Here is a 20,552-nt window from a genome sequence, read left to right as displayed (position 1 = left end):
GATCTGATGAGTATGAAATATTTACTATAGTTCAAGCATAGAATAATTAGTCCTCCAAAAAAATTTCACCACAATTGGACCACAGAAGCTGCAGCTATGAATTATTCCAGTTAATTACAGATAAAATTTGATTTTTCTAACTAATTTAAAGCTACAGAAAAAATTTGTACTAAAGTATACCATATTATGTATTCATTGCGTAGATCTACTCATGTGGAGTCCAACAAAATTATTTTTTCTATTTTATAATTTTTCTATGATTTACTATGATTTTTCAAAGATTATATGAAAACAAATAGGGAAAAAGAAAAAGTCAAAACCACGGTTACCGTAGCAAAACCACGGTTCCTGTAGCAAAACCGCTATAAAAAACCACCCGGGGAGTGATTTGAACGGTTTCGATAGTTCAGGGATAAATTAGACTGTTTCATAGTTCGGAGGTAAAGTAGACACCACCCCATAGTTCAGGGGGTGATGTAGACTTTTTCTCTGAAAATTTTGCTTTTAGGCCTTGTTTACTTTACCCAAAAAAATCAAAAAAAAAATCAAAATTTCACGTCACATCGAATCTTATAACATATACATGAAGCATTAAATATTAACGAAAACAAAAACTAATTGCACTAGTTTACCTGTAAATCGCGAGATGAATCTTTTAAATTTAAACCTAGATAGTCTGTGATTGGATAATAATTACCAAATAAAAACAAAAGTGTTACGATGTACTGAAGTAAAAAATTAGAACCTAAATAAGGCCTTAAAACCTGTGTCCGACGACCAAGTCGCGTTGGCGGCCTCGTTCCGGAACCGTCTCCGAAGAACCGGCCGGGGCCCTGACTGAGAACACATGAAGTGATGAAGACCACAAATTAAGGCATCGCCCATCGACGGACCCCCAACCGTCACCGGTGCAAGCAACAGTTAGGCCTCATTTAGTTGGCAAGAATTTTTTGTTGAGATTCATCTTGCAAATTACAAATTATAATATAATTAATTATTTTTTTATTTAATACGATAAGAAATTAAAAAAAGAAATGTAATTAAACAAGACCTTGATGCACGCGAATGCTGCAAACGCAAGTACGCAACAGTGCCGTGACACCACATCCGGCGATCTCGGGGCGATCTTCTTCCTCTGGCAGCCGATCGAGACTGCGGCAGAGGGTGTGGATCGCTGGCCGCCGTACGCCGGCGACCGTGATGACCGGCCGGGGCTTCGTGTGCTGTCCAGTCCTGCTCGATCTGCACCTTCACGTGGTCAGCGAAACGTCACGTGCAGCAGCCTGACGGGGCTTGCGTGCACGACCAAAATTGCCAGGCCCCGGCCTGGTGACGCCGTGACGCTGACCAAGTGTGGTGTGAGTGCGAGCTTGCAGCGAGTCAGGCACCTGTGTTCATTCAGGGCTGAAATCAGCAAGCGCCATTGAAGGCGCCACCCACGTACAGCATCGTTTCGCTGCTTCCCGTACAGGATCGCGAGTGCAGGGTAACATACGCTCCGAGGAGGCTTTCCAAGGCTGATCCTCAGGATCCACATCGACTTGCGTACTGTACTTCCTACTACGCGATTTCAGGAACGTACGGCGGTGTTATTTTATAATACTGTGCGTGTATCAGCACTGGCCAGGAGTGATGACGGTATGTAGCCGTGAACTTTCGTTTTCTTATACACCCTCTATCCTAAATAAAAAGAAGTCAAATACCAAGTTTGACTAGTTTTATATGACAAAAAAAAAATTCAAATTTTGTATCTTTAAATAGTTTTGTTAGGAAAAATATTACATTCTTCTTTATTAATCTAGTAACACTTACAATATTACGTATCATAAAGGTTTTTTTATATTTACTTAAACTAAGATTGATTGATTTCTCAAAAAAAACAAGATTTCTATTTTTGTTTTAGGGACGGAGATAGTACTATTCTGTGACTGTTGTCTGCTTCCTCTGTGAAGGAATATAGGCAAATGACAAAAGTTTAATGGATAAATTTAGTATGCACAACTAATCAAAATTGATTATCTTTACTTTCTCTACTCATTTTCTAATATAATACTTATTTATTTGGATACTCCGTAGTGTGATAAATTTACCAAATACTTTATATGTATTTTAGTTATTTGCATTCCATCTCTGCAGGTTTTTATATGATTTGGTTGAAACATAAGATTAAGTTATATCGGCTCTTATTGTATGCTTTTTGACATCATGAATCTATATATTGGCTTTTAAATTCTAATCTTATTAGTGGTTGTAAATTTTAACTACAAGTTAAGTTCAAACTCTAGTGCTAATTATATCCTCCATTCAAACTTTTTCCTTTCTATTTTATTAAAAGATAAATTCTATAACTCTATTAGTTACTATAATCACATAAATAGTTGTTTCAACGTACGCTATGGCATTCAAAATGTTGAATTTACTATAACAAAGAATTATATTTTTTATAAACATGGAGTTCTTAAATTTAAATTATCAACATTGTTATGATATAATGTTTTAGTTCAAATGCATATGTATCTATTGCAAGACTTGCAAGATTTGTTATCATAGAGAATTAATAAAATTTAGAATAAGTCATCAGTACTATGGGTATGTGGTTTGTTAAGATTTTTTTCCATGATTGACAAGCTATTGAAATAGGTATTTATCACAATTTTATGCATGTTTAATTGGTCTATATGCATGGTGACACATAACATTTATATTTAATTTGAATTTAACCATGGTAGCATTGTATAATTTAACAACATATATAGCATTTTTTATTATGGTTTTATTTTCTATAGTAGCTTATATTGGTATTTATGTATGTCTAGATTTTGGTGATATTTCATTTTTACTTTATACAATGACACATGGGAATAATTTAGATACAAACTAAAGGGGTTACTTTATATTATCTTTTCATAATGACATGTGCAAATAATTTATCACAGATTTAGGGGTTACTTTGCATTATCTTTCATAATAGTAACAGTGGGTAATTTAGGTACAAAGTTATGGGTTATTTTAAATTATCTTTCACAATGGCAAATGTGGTTTAGATACAAATTTAGGTGTTATATTTCAAAATTTCATAAATACAAATGGGTAATTTTTCGAGAACTAAATATATCCAAATCCTATATTACCATAGGTATTTAGAGATATTTATGACTATTGTAGGAACTTTTGTAATTTATTTTTTCTAGAGCATGTGGATGCTTCATTGAAGGTCTCTAATAGTAATATTAATATAATTAACAGATAATGCAAAATACTCATTGCGGTAACTTCGCTTTCTAATCAATTTTAATTCCTACATGTATAAACACTTTTTTTGCATGATCGAATGGGGATTGTTTAATAAATGGGTAGGTAGCAATATAGTACCTACCAATTTTGTGCATCTATTAAGTGCAAAATTGTCCCTCTAATTCACACGTTGCTCTGTCCCTTGACATGCTTTATGCCTCACTCACAGTGCCATATGCTGTAGCCCTAATCTTCTTTCAACCCTTATGTTTCTAGGCAGATAGTTTTACAATAACTGTCGACTCGGTGAAAGGAAAATAGACAAACACATGAGATTCCAATGACCGTGACTTACATTTGTTGTCTTTCGAGGTGGTGATCTATAAGATTAACATGTTTTGACACCCAATATTATAAGAGGTTACAAAAAGCATATAAGCCATTGCTATCTTACGTGCATTAAGTAGCACATGTTGTTTTCTTTGCGAGAAACAGTCATAAAATTGTAGCACGACCGATATTAAGGTAGAGCGTCATGAGTAGCATGCTTGAGATGAGTAACTAACTAAAGTTAGTAGTTGCTCCATATGTTTTAAATAGCGAGCTAAGGCCAAAATGTTTAGCGTTTTATAAACTGTAATTAGCGTACTTTAGTGGCAAAATTGTGCATGAACGTAAATATCGACATATTTTTTTCAAGCTATTTCGGGCTATAGCGGCAAAAATAGCGGACTATTTTTTTCCATATAATCTTGAAATGTTGGTACGGTAGCGGAGCTAGATAGTGGCCGCCTGAGGTAGAAGTGACTTTAGGAGACATGTGCAGGATTGTCATAAATCAAATTATATGGTTTAGAGTGAAATAATGGAAACTATAAATTCTTAGGGTAAATATATAAAAAGTGTCGAGAGAACTAGATAATTTGAGAGAAACTTGAATAATAGTTTTATCTAGGAAAGGAGGTCGCCGAAAACTTAAAGAAAGCCTTAATTTGGTCCTGATAAAAAAGTTGTACGACCAGAAGGTACAAGTAGGAAACACGGGAGGCTGACTATAGTCGATGATAGTTACTCCCTATATGGAAGAGTTCGTGATGATAGATGCAGCACAGACACGAATATGAGGACAAAAAGAATTCTAATAAAAACATACAAAATTATCCAAAGAATATTCTCGAGTAAAAGTAAATTAACGAAAACGGTTACGTATTGGCAGCCTTTATTACTAGTTTTTTTTTTTTTACATTTACCGTGGGATTTTTGTAGCTTTGGAAACAAACAAGATGCCCTGACTTGCCTTGCCTGCCTTTGTATTCACATAAACAAACCGGTAGCAAGGAAAAAGGAAGTGTCTGGACCGCCATACACTTTCCTTGTTTCAGAAACAAAGCTTGCGTGTGGGGCTGTGGGATGCGTCCCCGTGGCTCGGCGGCGCTCCGCTCATGTCCGTCTTCACCGGCTCCGGCCGCAGTTCCGAAACGTGCCTTCTCTGCTCTCTGCTCTCTCCCTCCTCCCGCCCCCCTGTTGCCGGACCCGGGGCAGTGAATTCCCGTTTCGCCGCCCACGCACGCCAATCCCAGAAGGCGGCGCAAGTGCGCGCGCAACCGCTACCGTTACCGCTACGGCACGCGGCTCGCATCACCCGGAGGAACACGACACGGCTGGCTGTTGAGTGTTGCGTGGGACAGCGAGAGCGAGGGAGACTGGCTCCTGCCTCCTGCTGCTGCCTCCTGGACCCTACCCAACTCCCGTCTTCCACCAATCCCGATCTCGCCGGTCCAGCCAAGCCAAGCCAAGCCAAGCCGCGGCTGCGCTGTGCTCCGCTCTCCTCGACGCGATCTCTAGCGGCAAGGAGCAGTGGAGCACAGTGCAGTTTCGCCATGGCCATTGGTCAAGCCGCGGTACAGGCATAGTACAGCACACCAGCGTCCTGCACGGCACGGGGCGTCGTCGGCCCCACAGCGTAGTCGCCTTTCGCCTCCCCCGGCCATGGATAGAAACTTGAGCTTGAACAGGGGAGCGTCCCGGGGGCATCCCCGTCCCCGGCCCCCGGGCATGGGCGCCGCCACCGAGAATTTTTTGCAACCAGGGCCTTGTTTAGTTTCGAAATAATTTCGGATTTAGCTACTGTAGTATTTTCGTTTTTATTTGACAAATATTATCCAATCATAAACTAAGTAGGATCAAAAGATTTGTCTCGCAATTTACAGACAAACTGTGTAATTAGTTTTTATTTTTATCTATATTTAATGCTTCATGTATGTGCCGTAAGATTTGATATGACGGAGAATCTTGAAAACTTTTTGGATTTCGGAGTGAACTAAACAAGTCCCAGGCTTTGAAGCTGTGCGCCTGTGCTGGAAACGGGTGGGGAGCAGATTCAGGGTTCGAGTACAAGGAATTGGTAGTAGTAGGACGAATTATTATTTGCAGGCCCAACCAAATGCAGAGCCCTGGCCCATCTATCTGATTCTCTCTGGGTCGGTTGCTTTGCCCGCACAATAGTGGCAGACAAACTAACGTTAGATCCGATCGTAAGCATCCATCCATCCGTCTCACTGCGCTATGCAAAATGTGCAATCATCTGTGGAACTCGAAAAAAAAGCAGAGGTCGGCCTCGCTACCAAACTACCCCTATGTCCAATAGATTTACAGTAGTGGACACAAGGTTAAGAAACGATAGAAAAAAATGAATGAATTAATCAACAAAGTTTTGATTGGCATTCGCAGCAATGTTTTGATTGGCATTCGCAGCAATGTTTGCTGCCACCGTAGTATGTATGTTTTATTTTGCCTTTTTTTTGTTTGTTTTTGAGAAAAGAAACGTGAGGAGTGAGGAGTACTACTATTGGACGTCCGCGTGTCCGCTCGTTATAAAACCCCCGCGACCCAAACTACCACGAGCTCAAGCAAGTAGAGCGCGGTGACCTCACAATACACACACAGAGCGCCGCAGCTTATAGCTGAGCTAGCTGCTCTGCCTCACCAGTCACCAGTCACCGCCGGCTTGGCCGCGCCCGCGCGGGGGGGCGGTTCGTTTTCCCTTCCTTGCTTGACACAGAGCTCCCTCCAATCTCCATAAGCAGCAGCAGCAGCCAGCCAGCAAGAAACATGATGCTCGCGTACATGGACCGTGCGACGGCGGCCGCCGAGCCGGAGGACGCCGGGGAGCTCTCGCCCGCCACGATGGCGGCCGCCGCCGCCTCGGCCGGTGACGCGGCGGGCCGGCGCGTGGCGGCGATGGACTTCGGCGGGCTGGTCCGCGCCGTGCCCGCGGCCGTGGTCCGGCCCGCGAGCGCGGACGACGTGGCCAGCGCCATCCGCGCGGCGGCGCTGACGCCGCACCTCACCGTGGCCGCACGCGGGAACGGGCACTCGGTGGCCGGCCAGGCCATGGCCGAGGGCGGGCTGGTCCTCGACATGCGCTCGCTCGCCGCGGCGCCGTCGTCGTCCCGGCGCGGCGTGGCGCAGATGCAGCTGGTCCAGTGCCCCGAAGGCGGCGGCGGCGGCTGCTGCTTCTTCGCCGACGTCCCCGGCGGCGCGCTCTGGGAGGAGGTGCTCCACTGGGGCGTCGACAACCACGGGCTCGCCCCGGCGTCGTGGACGGACTACCTCCGCCTCACGGTCGGCGGCACGCTCTCCAACGGCGGCGTCAGCGGGCAGTCCTTCCGCTACGGACCCCAGGTGTCCAACGTGGCCGAGCTCGAGGTGGTCACCGGCGACGGCGAGTACCGCGTCTGCTCGCGCTCCTCCCACCCGGACCTCTTCTTCGCCGTGCTCGGCGGGCTCGGACAGTTCGGCGTCATCACGCGCGCACGCATCCCGCTCCACAAGGCGCCCAAGGCGGTGAGCACGGAGCAGGAGTACCCCAAACATTACGCAGCTTTTGCTTTGCTTGTGGGGGGCACAGGCACACTACTGACGCTAGCTGCCATTCTCGGTCCGGTTGCCATGCCATGGCTGCAGGTGCGGTGGACGCGCGTGGTGTACGCGAGCTTCGCGGACTACACGGCGGACGCGGAGTGGCTAGTGACGCGGGACCCCGATGCGGCGTTCGACTACGTGGAGGGCTTCGCGTTCGTCAACAGCGACGACCCCGTCAACGGGTGGCCGTCCGTGCCCATCCCCGGCGGCGCCCGCTTCGACGCGTCCCTCCTCCCCGCCGGCGCCGGCCCCGTCCTCTACTGCCTGGAGGTGGCCCTGTACCAGTACGACGCGCACCATCGGCCCGACGACGACGACGACGAGGACCAGGTAGGTAGCACTAATTGCCAACCCCCCTTGGCGTGGCGCATTCCCGTACTTGCCCCTCGGCTCCGCAGCTGTGAGCTGTGGCGTGTACTTTTCCGCGGGGCATGTCTGCATCACTGCCTCGCCTCCTCCTCCTCCTCCTCGTCGTCGTCGTGTATCTCCCGCTGGATTCGGTGACGGGAGCGCGCGCCTCTGGTCCGGCATGCCTCCTCCCCGCAACCTACCCAAGTGCGTGCCCCTGCTGCTGCTGCTGCTGCGTCCTGCCAAACCACCCTACGCCAGCCAGTGCACTGGCACCGCGCCGCGCCGCACGGCCGCGCCCCGATCTCGCTCGTTGGTGATCGAATCGGCGCGTACAATGCGGCATGGCCCCCCGCCGATGGAGCCCCACACCCCCCACACCACCGCGCAGCGGCCGTGCGTGACGCGATAGCGCTGCCGCACCGGGGCTCCGGCCCGTGACCCATCGGATCGCGTCTTTTGGCAACGAGCGTCCGCGCGCTCCCGCCCGCGTCATCATATCACCCAGCCCACAGTGTCGTCCCCACGGAGCACAGCGCAGCAGAGCACAGCACAAGCTCACCTTTTTCTCCCGCCACGCACGCACGCACGCTTCGGCGGCATTGATTATATATATGTGGATTTTGTTTGTACAGGTGGATCCGTCCGTCTGTGTTGCTCTGGGACGTCATGCTTGAGATGCTGACGAAAATCCAATCGGTTTTTTCTCGTTGTGAACCTGTGTGCAGGGGGTGGCGAGCGTGAGCCGTCGGATGATGGCGCGGCTCAAGTACGTGCGTGGCCTGGAGTTCGCGGCGGACGTCGGGTACGTGGACTTCCTGTCCCGGGTGAACCGCGTGGAGGAGGAGGCCCGGCGAAACGGCAGCTGGGACGCGCCGCACCCGTGGCTCAACCTCTTCGTCTCCGCGCGCGACGTCGCCGACTTCGACCGCGCCGTCATCAAGGGCATGCTCGCCGACGGCATCGACGGGCCCATGCTCGTCTACCCCATGCTCAAGAGCAAGTGAGTCATCGGTGTTTCCTCTGTTTTCTTTTTCTTGATCCCCCCCATCGCCTTCCTCCTCCGCTCCTCGCACTGCGTGCCGCGTACGGACAGGTGTGGTGGCGCGACGTGCAGTTGCCGTTTGCGGCAAAGTCGCGGCCGGGGGACGCATGTGATGTGAGCCGCGCTTGCCTGCTCTGATGATCTGCTCGTCCTCGTCGTCGTGTCGCTGACGTCCCTGGTCCTCCTCCGGCTCCGTGACAGTTGCTGAATCGGCCGTACGTACGTACGTACGAACCTGTAATACGATGGGCCCGAGCTTCCGTGATTCGCACATCGCCGCTTCTGTTTTGGATTTAGCCGTGTCGTTTGCTGCCCATCTAATTAGGAGCCACCACTAACCCCAATCTTAACAAGGAGTAGTAGTAGTAGTACTATGATGATTGACGAATTATTGCTGCATCCACCCGAGACTCGAGGCTACTGCACAGTCCATGTCAAGTGGGGCCGGTCCCTGATAGATTAGTGCTAAACGCTACTACCATGTTGCACTGCAGGTGGGACCCCAACACGTCGGTGGCGCTGCCGGAGGGCGAGATCTTCTACCTGGTGGCGCTGCTGCGGTTCTGCCGACCCGGCGGCCCGGCGGTGGACGAGCTGGTGGCGCAGAACGGCGCGATCCTCAGCGCGTGCCGCGCCAACGGCTACGACTACAAGGCCTACTTCCCGAGCTACCGCGGCGGGGAGGCGGAGTGGTCGCGCCACTTCGGCGCCGCCAGGTGGAGGCGCTTCGTGGACCGCAAGGCCCGCTACGACCCGCTGGCGATCCTCGCGCCGGGCCAGAAGATCTTCCCCCGGGCCCCGGCCGGCCGCCCGTCGCCGTGTAGTCTAGTCTAGTCTCTAGTTAGTGTAGCATGCATGCAAGCGGCGGGACCGGCCGCGTGCGTGCCCGGGACGACGGACGGGAGGACCAGCCAGCCACCACCAGGCACCAGCCAGCAGGAGGGAGAAGCTGCCTGCTGGTATGGTATGGTATGGTATGGTATGGTAGATGATCGCGCTGCTAGCTGTTGCCGGTAATGATGGTGATTACGCTGCTGATCCTGGTGATGATGGACGATCGAGGAGGTAGTAGCCGATGGTGGTGACTGGTGAGCAGGGGCAATGATGGCGATAGGGCCACCGTTAGGTGCAGAAATTATAAGGGAATTGGTGTGTGTGTGTGTGTGTGTGTGTGGAGATCTGCATGAATTTTTCCTCCCTGATGAAAAACGAACGAAAGATGTGTAGCCTTTTTTTTTTTGCTCCATGCATGCTGTGCATTTTTTTCCCTCCGATTCGTGAGCGGGTGGTGGTGGCGATGTGAGATTGAGACGCGACGCTGGATTTGTCCGCTCCGCCGCCGCCGCCGCCGACGCCGTGGCGGTGGCGTGCGTCCGCAAGCTGTTCTGTTCCGTTCGGTTCCGTCCCCCGCGGTAGCCGTAGCTCTCGGTTTCTCGCTCGCTCGCCGTCGTCCGCCCGCCCAGTCACTGGTCCCCGCCCGGCACGTGGCACACCAGCCCGATCCAAACGCCCGCGACCGCGACGCGCGGGGGCGGCGGGGCCGTTGGGTACCCGGCACCGGTAGCTTTCTCCCGCTTCCGGTCCGGCGCCGCTGCTGTACACGATGACCGCGAACACAGCGCGCGCCGCCAAAGCCGGCGGGTCTCGGTCGTCGGTGTCGCCGCGGACGTACTTGCGCGCGCGCGCGGGACAGGAGGAATATCGCTCTGGAGCCATCCGCGCGCGAGGGTCCAGAGAAATTTGGCGTGGAAACTGCGCTGGCTGGCGACCGCGAGCCGCTCGGGACGCCGACGGAAACCGATACTGAGCAGCAGCGGCAGAGACGTACGTAGGTGACAGTGCTGGCGCACGAGCGCGACGGTGACCGTCGACGTTCGTTTCTGGGGCGGTGGAGGGCGGCGTTTTTTCGTTTCGAAAATTTCACGATCGGCACGTATACTACTACCGGTATACATCTACCACCCTTTCCCTGTCGCGCGCGTGCCCAGTTGCATTCCGTGACGCGAGCCGGATCGCGACGGGAAGCGGCTCAACGAGCGTCCGTTGCTAGTACTTTGCAAGCACCATCTGTCCAACGTAGTAGTAGCGTGAGAACCCCCTCTGCCGTCGCGACAGATCGGCGCTGCTTCCAGAACAGGGTAATTGGTTACACGCCGCCGCCTCGATGGATCGGACCTTCTGATTACTACTCATACTATCCTAGCATCTTGCCCAGCTGTAGTAGGTTCGGGCCCAGCTTGTCTGGCACGTGTGGCCACGCGCGCAGCACACGTACCCGTCCCCAGCACGACCGACGCTGCGACCTGAAAAATCGGCGAGATCCATCCATCCATCCATCCATCGGTGGGTGCTACGGAACGAGAACGAACAAGTTTTCGCTGTCGACTGGCCGGAAACGAGCCGGCGGCGACCTCGATCCATCGGCCCCCGATCGCTGTTCCGCTACAGGCTGCTGGCAACGACACTGTCTGTCGATGATGATCCACGATCGTCGATCGGCCCCGCCCGGCCGGAGCAGCAAAAGCGTTCGTTAGTTAATGTATCAAACTGCACAAACTTATCCTCAGAATTAGGTAGGTGAGGGCGACTCCTCGATAGATTTACCTCATCTCTTATCATCATCATCCCCTTGCATGTCTCAGCAGGAATTTTACTGAATCTTTTCGATTGATTGTTTACCAGGGCCTTGTTTAGTTCTGAAAATTTTTTGATTTTCGAAACAGTAGCACTTTTGTTTTTATTTGACAAATATTGTTCAATCATGGAGTAACTAGACTTAAAAGATTCATCTCGCGATTTACAGGTAAACTGTGTAATTAGTATTTAGGCCCCTTGTTTAGATCCAAAATCTTTTTGGATTTTGACATTGTAGAACTTTCGTTTTTATTTGACAAATATTATCCAATTATAGAGCAACTAGGCTTAAAAGATTCGTCTCGTGATTTACAAGTAAATTGTGCAATTAGTTATCTTTTTATCTATATTTAATGTTCAATGCATGTGCCGCAAGATTCGATGTGATGGAGAATCTTGTAAAATTTTGGGGGTTTTGAGTGTATCTAAACAAGGCCTTAGTACTTCGTGCATGTACCGTAAAATTCGATGTGACGGAGAATCTTAAAAAGTTTTTAGTTTGGGGGTGAACTAAACAAGGCCGAGGACCTGGACCTTGCAGTGCCAGGATATACATACATGCAAGCCGGACCGGAGGGAGAGCTTTGGGGCGACAAAAGGCGCAGCTCGAGATCGGCGAGGGGATCAGCGGGGATCTGCCGGGACGACGACGCCGCGCGTTTTTTATAATTAGGGAAAAAAAACAACTGCCCCCAAGTGGTGGCTTTCTGACAACGCAATCTAGGCTTATGAGTAGTGTCGTCAAAGCGACCGTATCCGCGATCCACCTCATCCTTAAATTAACAACCTTTTTTCCTTTTGCTGTTCCTTCGGATAATTAATTAATTGAAATTAGTCATTAATTAAAACAAGAGATCAAGAAAGGCGGCGGCCGCGACGGGAATGTTGTCGTGTTCCGTTCCTACGGTCCGCGCGCGCTGCCGCCGGTGAGCTCAGCTCGGGCGTCCTTTCGCTGCCGTCGGGAGTCCGGACGGACGAAGTGGACGCGTGGGGGGGCCGATGCGCTGAATAAAGAGATGGTCGGGTTTGCAGCTGATATACATGCTATTGTAAGTTGTAACTGTCGTAGATAGATGATTGATTGTTTATTTTTGTTGATATGCTGGGTGATGAGAGAGCGGCTTGACCCGGAGAAGCATGTACGTGTCATGTTTTGCTTTGTTATGTTATGTTTTGGTTTCGTTGGTGTTCGTGGGCAGCGTTAGTCAGAGAACCCTTTTATTTTATTTTATTTTATTTTATTTTATTTTTGACAAAACAGATGTACCCTTTGTTGTGGTGCTTGTCGTCATGCTTTTCGCGTCTATTATGTGAATGGGTTTTTGTGGTGTTGTTGTTATTATTATTATTATTATAATATATGTGTTGTTTTGACTTGCCACTTGATCACATCTAATGTATTAACATCGCCATAAATGATGTGGCCATTGAGTCACGCCATCCTAGTTTGACATGTATACCTTCTTCTATTGATCCAAAATGAAGAACGTAGAAACGTCCAAAATTCTTGTAGTTTTCAAAATATTTCATTTTTTGGTTAAGCTCCTTTTCCTTGCCGAACTAAACGAAGGATCTATAGGAATCTAAAAACAATCTATTTTTTCAAGTAGATGCTAAAAAACAAGCATGACCCACTTGTTTGGATCAGGTGTCATAGCTTTTTTGTTTGGAAACTAAAACTTTTCCAGGAATGCTATATTTGAGTTTTTGCTTAAATCGTTTAGCCCTAATATGGTTTCTAAAAATCCACATAAATTCATCTAAATTCTTAACTCAAAAGGTAGTATTTTCTCATGTAATTTTGTAGCATATGCGCTCAAGTGAAATCCAATGTTCATTAACAAAGCGCATGCTCAAAATTAGATTGTAATGTGAAATCAAAATTTAAAACGTTCAAAACAAGCTAAAAAAAACTTTCATGGTTGCTAAATAAATTGAGATCTGGCACGAGATGCATGTATATAGAACATATGATCGTTTAGAACTAAAATTGTTCTTCAAATGCTATATTTTAGTTTTCAATCAAGCTGTTTAGACCCAAAATGATTTCCAAAAATCCAGAAAAAAAAAGCCGCCTACATTCTTGGTCCTCAAAGTATTATTTTGTCATGCACGTGGTGACCGTAGTGGCAAATCGCACCGAGGTCTATGGCGTAATTGAAAGAGCTAGTTTTTTTTTTTAAAAAAATTTGTGGTTTAAGTAAAGAAAAATCAAGATAGACAAACCATGAAAGCGAGTCAAAGCTTCTAGGAGAGGCGAACAGAGGGAGACCAAGGTTATTTGAAAGATCTAGGAATCTAGCAAGAGAGCAAAAGGTGCAGTCGTTTTCAAGGCTGTGAAAGCTTAGGGTCCAAACGTGGTGCCCTCAATCTGTTGTTTTACCATCTTGGCTGAAATCTTTACGTACCATAAACAACAACCAATAAATTTTGTTGTTATACTATCAAGCTTGAGAAGTCGGGGTCGATTTTAGATTGGGCTAAAAATAGTTTCTTTCAAAATAACTGAGAAATTGTATAAGTGTGGATATCCCAAGAATAATACACACATAAAAATGTTCAAAATTTTAACATATAATTTCCATCTGTTACTTTCCTCGGCTATGCAGTCACTTACACGTTCGAGCGAGGGGAAACCAAGCTTATCACAACAGCTCTTCACTTGATCAAACTTTACAGTCACTTAAGCATGTGCCGCCCGGCCATTCTCCGGCGATTGGAGGCGGGCAGGCGGCTGATGCGAGCGAGCCAAGTGGCGGTGCAGCACTGGCGAGATCAGGATAATGGCGCAAAAAACCAACATCATCGACCTATAGTTTGGTTCAGCTGTTGCCGCTAGTCAATAATGCAGCGATCGATCCATGTGGCAGAGATGCTTGAGCTGAAAGGGCAAAAAGATCTAGCAGACCTGCTGGTACTATCACTCACTCAGGCAGTTGCCGAGCTATCAAAGGGGAAGATCTTTTCCTGCCGTCATCTTCTTTCTATCAAGTTCGGTGGATGTCTCCGCTTCAAGGCCCAAACCTAGCTTTAGCTAGGGTTCTAGCTCATGTCCTTTGCAATGACCATATTAAGCGTTGCGTGTCGCCATGTCGTGCCGTCTTTTGATCAACATGCACAGGCGTTTGTGTCCAAGTTCCATCCTCTAGAAAACCTTTCAACATGATGACTACCTCCGGGCAAATAATAAAGATGTTGATCCGACCTAAATCAGTTGTGTTATTTAATGGGATCTTCGAACGACATCTTTATCCAATAGTGAAATAGCCGGGAGACTACATTATACAACCGACATTATTATTAGTATCAAATTAATTGTAAGTCATTCTGATATCTAGCTAGGTACACTATGTGCCTTAGAAAAATCAAAACAAATTATAATTTGTAAAAAATAGTAAAAACTAACAAAATGTGACAGTATATATAACCGTACCACGTCATCACGGTCGACACATCTCGACCATTCTCTTTCCTAATCTCACCATCATGACTCCTCAAGTCCAACATAGCTCACCATATGCCGGCTACTGGGCCTTTCTACTATGATGTTTGGGTCAAGAGAAACGATCAACCATGAGGCCCTCAACACTCTCTAGGTCTAACCTAAATTTCAGTTGTCCTTTCTCTCCGGCGATGATGGTAGCCGGGTTTCGCAACCCATCATCTGTTTATTTTTTTACCTAATATATATTTACATACTCTTTTTTTTGTGAGGAAATATATATACACTCCTAGTTCTTGTAGGAAGGAAGATGTGACTTCAAAGAATAATATTCTAGATTAGAATGAATATATATATCTCGTTTTCTCAAGGATTTCTGAATTCTTTTCTTCCTTTTGTCTATAGCTAGCATAAAGAAATCCAGGAATATTGTTTCTTCTGGCATGCGAACCAATGCAAGTAGTGGGAATATAGGACCACAGGCCACAGGCACACTTTCACTACTAGCAGTTCTACAACCTCACATCAATCAGTTTGAACAATTTGTTTGATAAGCATTGCGTCGTTGGCCCCTACCTACAGTTTCCCGCCATTCCAAGCTACTACCTGCTTTTCTCAGGTTCACCAACAGCACAAAGTTTTCTACGATCCCATGACAAGAGATTATACATCCATTCTTCCTGCTCCCATGGTACCTGCTACATATATGTTTTCACTTTCTTTAATCAGGTAAACGTGTGTTGCCTTTTTTATATAAAAAAAGTGCTTCATTTTTAGAAGTTTCTGTCCCTAGTCGTTCCTTTTGCAGCGTATGTGAAAACAATGTAATCAGTTTGGCCAATGACAATGTAATCATGGACGATCCATGACACATGGCCCCGAGAAGCGAGAACACACGCAAGTTGCTCTGAGAGACTGAGACTTGTCATCACTTGTGTGACAAGACCAAAGCGGTCTCGATCCGTGAGTTATTGGGGAGCCAGCAGCAGCTAGCTACGGCCACCTTTCTGGGAGTTGACCTTGGCTCCTCGATCGGCATCGCATCGCATTCGCCCGGCCGGGGTCCGGCCAGCCGGTGATGAACTGACGATGATAATGTGCTGCGATCGATCGATCATCATGCATGCATAGTGAGCAGAAAGTGGGGGCTGTCAAATAAAAGCATAATTCCGACAGCGGCAGCAGTGTCCTCTGTGATGGAGATTTGCACGGCAAAACAGTGCCTCAGTGAGGGAGATTTGCACGGCAAAACAGGGGCCTGAACTGCTTGGATCGGACTGACTGACTCGGAGCACCTTGTCGTGTTTTCCATCAGCTCATGATCAGTGCAATAGGGACGTGGAAAGAAGCAGAGGGGTGCTTGTTGTTCGGTGCTGTGTGACAGCAGTCAGCAGAGGCTGTTTTCATTAGTGGAAGCATATTGCAGATGTACTACAGCATATTGCAGATGTACTACAGTGTGGTAGTAGCTGTGCGGGTTTCCATTTATACAACAAGTTAGGTTTTCACTATGGGAAGCCGGAAGTGTGGGCCATTCTTGTCAGCATCCGGAAGCGTGCCAAACGAAGACACGTAGCTAAAAAAAATCAGAATTAAATTATTATCTTGTACTTTGCATTGGCTACATACTTTATCCATTTCAACCATATTTTTTTTCTAGAAAAACTTTTAGAGACATACATATGCTCGCAAGATTTCTTTAACATGGAAGAAACTCTATTACTCAGAGCCTGATGCCAAAGCATTGGCCACCAGAACATTGATACAAGGTGGAATACTATCCATAATCGGATTAGTACCCGGACATAGCTTGGCCCCAAGAGGGCAGCTAGTCTATGAGCAACAAGATTACAAGAACGAGATTTATGTGCTAGGACAAAACTAGAAAAATTGATATGGAAGCACTCCTTCAACTCCCATATCAATCCGCTAGCCGAGCCGGTCAAGAACGGGCACATTTGCTGCTTGGGCCACCATCAGTGCGTCGGTCTCCAAGACCACCTTCTGAATCCCCAACATCACTGCCCGCTGAAGAGATTGTAGACATGCAATGATCTCGGTATGAGCAGCCTCCAGAACCTTCCCCAGCTTATGCTTATCGTAGCCTGAACAAACAACAGTACCATCGGCTCCTCTCATGACATATCCCCAACCGCCAGATAGATCCTCCTGGCTAAAAGCCCCATCACAATTAGTCTTGATAAAATCAAATTTCGATTTGGTGAAAGTACACCTTATTTTTACCACACTAAAATAGGTTACAAATCCTTCAATTAGTCGTTAACTATTTTAATTTTTCCCAAAAAAGTCATGGACTATTTTTTACTTGGCGGTGTGAGCCATTATCAACTTCTCAAGTTCTAATTAATGCCTTGTTACTCCTACTTGGTGTCAAAGTTTTAATGGATTTGTGAATTGATCATCCCAAGTGTAGCGTCCTATTGCAATGTCAAAAGCGCTCGTGGTTTCATAATATTAATTAAATAACTTCTTTTAAGTATCTACATCTTTTAGCGTCAATTGAAGTGACAACGAAATGTTTTTTTCTCACGAACATGCACCGAGGTGCAAGCTTTAAGTGACAATGAAATGTTAATGGAGGTTAGAAGAATTGAAGGGACAACGAATGCATAGCATGAATGCATTTAGAATCAAATGTATGTTTCATTTATACTGGTTTGCATCTCAAATTCTAACATGAAAACTTGTTAAAACACATTTACGCATCGATCAGAATGTTTTTGGGTCTTTAGCTGTTTTTTTATATTTTATCTATTTTCTAGAGCTAAATATCTTTTTTTGGAGCTTCTACATATATTTTCGTGAACTTTAAATATTGTATTTCAACTTTTCATATTCCAATCTATATTTAAGATTTGTCCTAGAGCTTTTAGAAGTTTAGAGATATTTTTCGCGGTTTAAAATTTTTATCAAGCATTTTCCATAATTGTTGTACTAAGTAAAGGAGGACAAAATCTTGTTGAAAACCAGGGATGTAATTTGGATAGTTTTGAGAGTTTGACTAATTTGGAAAGTTTTGGGAGTTCGACTGTTAATTATTGCAAGTTGGAGGAGGAAAAACAACATACCACACACCATTGGCCGGTGTCAAAAAACATACCACACACCATGGTCTGGTCTGGGGAGGAAAAATAATCTTTTTTTAAGAAAGAAAAAGGATGTAGCAGACTTTGGGCTTATGGATACGATGTACTATAGGCCCAGCCCAGCTTCTTATCACAACCCAAACCTGGCCTATCCACTGAGCCCAGTCCAGACGAGAGGCAGAGACCGAGTCTGAGATTTGCAGCGGCATCATTTATGATTGATCAGAGATCGTCTCCGAATCTCTAAACTCTGATGCAGGAGTAGTAGTACGTATCTTCCTGCATCAGCTGCATCCTCACCTGCAGACTGCGTGCTCCGCGCTCCATCGGTCGTTCTCGTTCGCCTTCGCCCTCCGCCATCACTGCACTCACTGACTCACTAGTGTGTGCGCTTCCGTTCCGCTTCATGAAGCACGAGAGCTGCCAGCTCAGAAAAGCGGGCGGGAGAGAGAGAGAGAGAGAGGGAAGCAGCTTTCCAGCGTAGTATCTGCAAATCACGGAGCCATGCCTGCAGGCTGCAGCCGAGTAGTAGAGTGCTCTGCTGCCGAGGAGATTCGCCTAGAGTAGCTCTCTGCTTTATTAACTTGAACATGCAGGCACGCACGCTTGCATTGCATGCAGTGCAGTGCAGTGCAGTGCAAAGCTGGGATCGATGGACGACGATAGTAGACGGCCATCGCTTTAGCTCGCAACGCACTTTAAGGTCGATAGATTCTGCTGGCCGTGCAGCGTAGTAGTAGGAGTAGTCATCAGCAGCCGTTAAGATATATATATATATCAGTATTACAGTACTGATTGCACTCCTAGCGAGCTACTACACTTTAGACTGATAGCCCTGAGACTAACAGTAACAGCACGGCAATCTGAAGATTTGATTCCTCATCATCATTGGTCATAGTTAAATCGGTCGGCATGCATGCAGGCACGCCCAGCACAGCCCGGTGCGATGGCGGATCGAGCCGCTGCATCGCGGGCTCGCGGCCGGCCGGCCGGCACCCGCCGTGAAAAAGGCCGGCGAAGCAGATCAAAGCGGGCAGGACGTTGATGCCATCTTGCCAAGCCAACAGCTTCTCTCTCAGCAGCTGCAGCTGCAATGCTGCATGCCAAGCAATAAAGCCAAAGATTCCGTGGCAGCGCCAGGGGCTAGCAAAGAGAGAACACACGGCGGTCAGAATGTCTCCGATACTCTCTCTGACAGTGCGCACAGACACACAGATGCTGCCTCAAATCTACCGGCGATACTGTGCGCCTGTACAGTTCCCATGGTTCGTGTTCTGCTGTGTGTGCTCTGCATCAGAGAGAGAGAGAGAGAGAGAGAGAGAGTGGGGAGGGAGATGGAGACGCGTGCAGCGAATCTAGCACTACTGGCAGGGGTCGTCGCTTTGCGCTGCACGACGTAGATAGGCTTCTTTTGGGCGTTCAAAGTTGATGTGCTCGCGTCGGGCGCGGCTGCAGAGGCGATTCTCTCCTCTCGCTCCGAAAGCTACGACATTTTTCCCAAATCAAAGACGACGCGGCGGCCTATTTTTAAGCATTTTTCTGTTCCTCCCTTCTCCTCTCCATGCGTGACTCCCTTTCTCGTGATACTGCGTTCCTTTTGTTGCCATGCGGTGTTTGCTGCTTCTGGATTTAATTTACTACCCGCTTCCTAAGTTCCAGATTATACGGCGTATAAGTATCTAAAAAAACGTGAATGGCTTACTCCCTTCCATGAAAAAAAATCAATTTTTTAGAGTTGTCCTAAGTTAATTTTTTAAAACTTTGAATAAATTTCTAAAAAAATTGTTAAGATTTATGGTATCAAATTAGTATCATTAGATTCATTATAGAATATATTTTCATATGATACGTATTTTATGTTATAGATGTTGTTACTTTTTTCTATAAAGTTAGTCAAACTTGAAATGGTTTGACCGACACGAATTTTAGAAATTGATTCTTTCATGAATGAAGGGAGTATGATTTTAAATAGAGTGACAAGCTTTCATAACTCATCGTGTTTGGATTAGCCGTATCCATACCGGTACTACCAACAACAGAGCTTACATTCATTCAAAGAAAAAAAAAACAGAGCTTACAAAGCTCTACATAGAAACTACTTGCAAAGGGGATCCTCCATGAGTTCATTCATAGCAACAATTACTCTGAAGCAATAAGTTATGAACGCGCTCATAACTGAGAGTGTGATATTTCGAATGCATGGTTAAGTCAATTCAAAATTTTGCAGAGGGGATAAGTTCTACCCACAAGAGAACAAGTGTCATTGCCCATACGACACATCCGTCTGTGAGGGATAACTCATGTCCTCAACCTTTCTCATGTAGGGCCATAAGTCACATAGAAGCCTGTTCGGCTTATCTGCCGAATTTGTTAACCATTTAATAATATTTTTCTCTTAATAAATCAGCGAATAATATCTTCAGACATAGCTATCTCGCATGCCAAATCACACTAAATGCATCGGTTTACATGGTCAAGCATAATAGTATAATACTAGGCTTACCAACCCCATATATGTGGCAAGTGGTGATTTGTACAGGAGGCCAGGGTGTTCAAGCTAAGACTCGTTATGTTAGATACAACGTCTCTTAACTATAGCGAGATATGCTATATTTTTGAGGGAATGCGAGATATGCTATATTGAGACCTTGTTTCGCCATAATCACTACGGGAGTGGATAGTTTTCTGTAGTAGTGTACCCCTCATCAGACCTCATAGAAATTCATTATCTTGGTCATGTTTTAAATCTTGCTGCCTCCTAGTCCTATTGTTCATTAGCTAAATAAGAATTTCCAATCTCACGCGAGTAGTGATAAAC

The 20,552-nt window shown here is 46.6% G+C and overlaps 1 protein-coding gene across 1 annotated transcript; it reads left to right on the top strand.

The window, feature by feature from the left end:
• Positions 6,146-9,788, top strand: LOC8080651 (cytokinin dehydrogenase 11). The gene is made up of 4 exons (XM_002445565.2): positions 6,146-7,080; positions 7,201-7,488; positions 8,235-8,509; positions 9,046-9,788. Exons 1-4 carry the CDS (start codon positions 6,346-6,348, stop codon positions 9,383-9,385), a joined length of 1,638 nt encoding a protein of 545 aa, XP_002445610.2. The 5' UTR covers positions 6,146-6,345; the 3' UTR covers positions 9,386-9,788.

This window comes from Sorghum bicolor, chromosome 7, assembly GCF_000003195.3.
Source record: "Sorghum bicolor cultivar BTx623 chromosome 7, Sorghum_bicolor_NCBIv3, whole genome shotgun sequence".
Lineage (NCBI taxonomy): Eukaryota > Viridiplantae > Streptophyta > Magnoliopsida > Poales > Poaceae > Sorghum > Sorghum bicolor.
The sequence above is the reverse complement of the archived record's forward strand: the minus strand, read 5'-3'. Positions and strand labels throughout refer to the sequence as shown.

Bases quoted from the DNA above. Each gene is read 5' to 3' on its own strand.
- LOC8080651 (XM_002445565.2), top strand. From the start codon at position 6,346: ATGATGCTCGCGTACATGGACCGTGCGACGGCGGCCGCCGAGCCGGAG. The intron at 7,489-8,234 runs GTAGGTAGCACT...ACCTGTGTGCAG, and splicing joins ACGACGACGACGAGGACCAG to GGGGTGGCGAGCGTGAGCCG. The intron at 8,510-9,045 runs GTGAGTCATCGG...GTTGCACTGCAG, and splicing joins TACCCCATGCTCAAGAGCAA to GTGGGACCCCAACACGTCGG.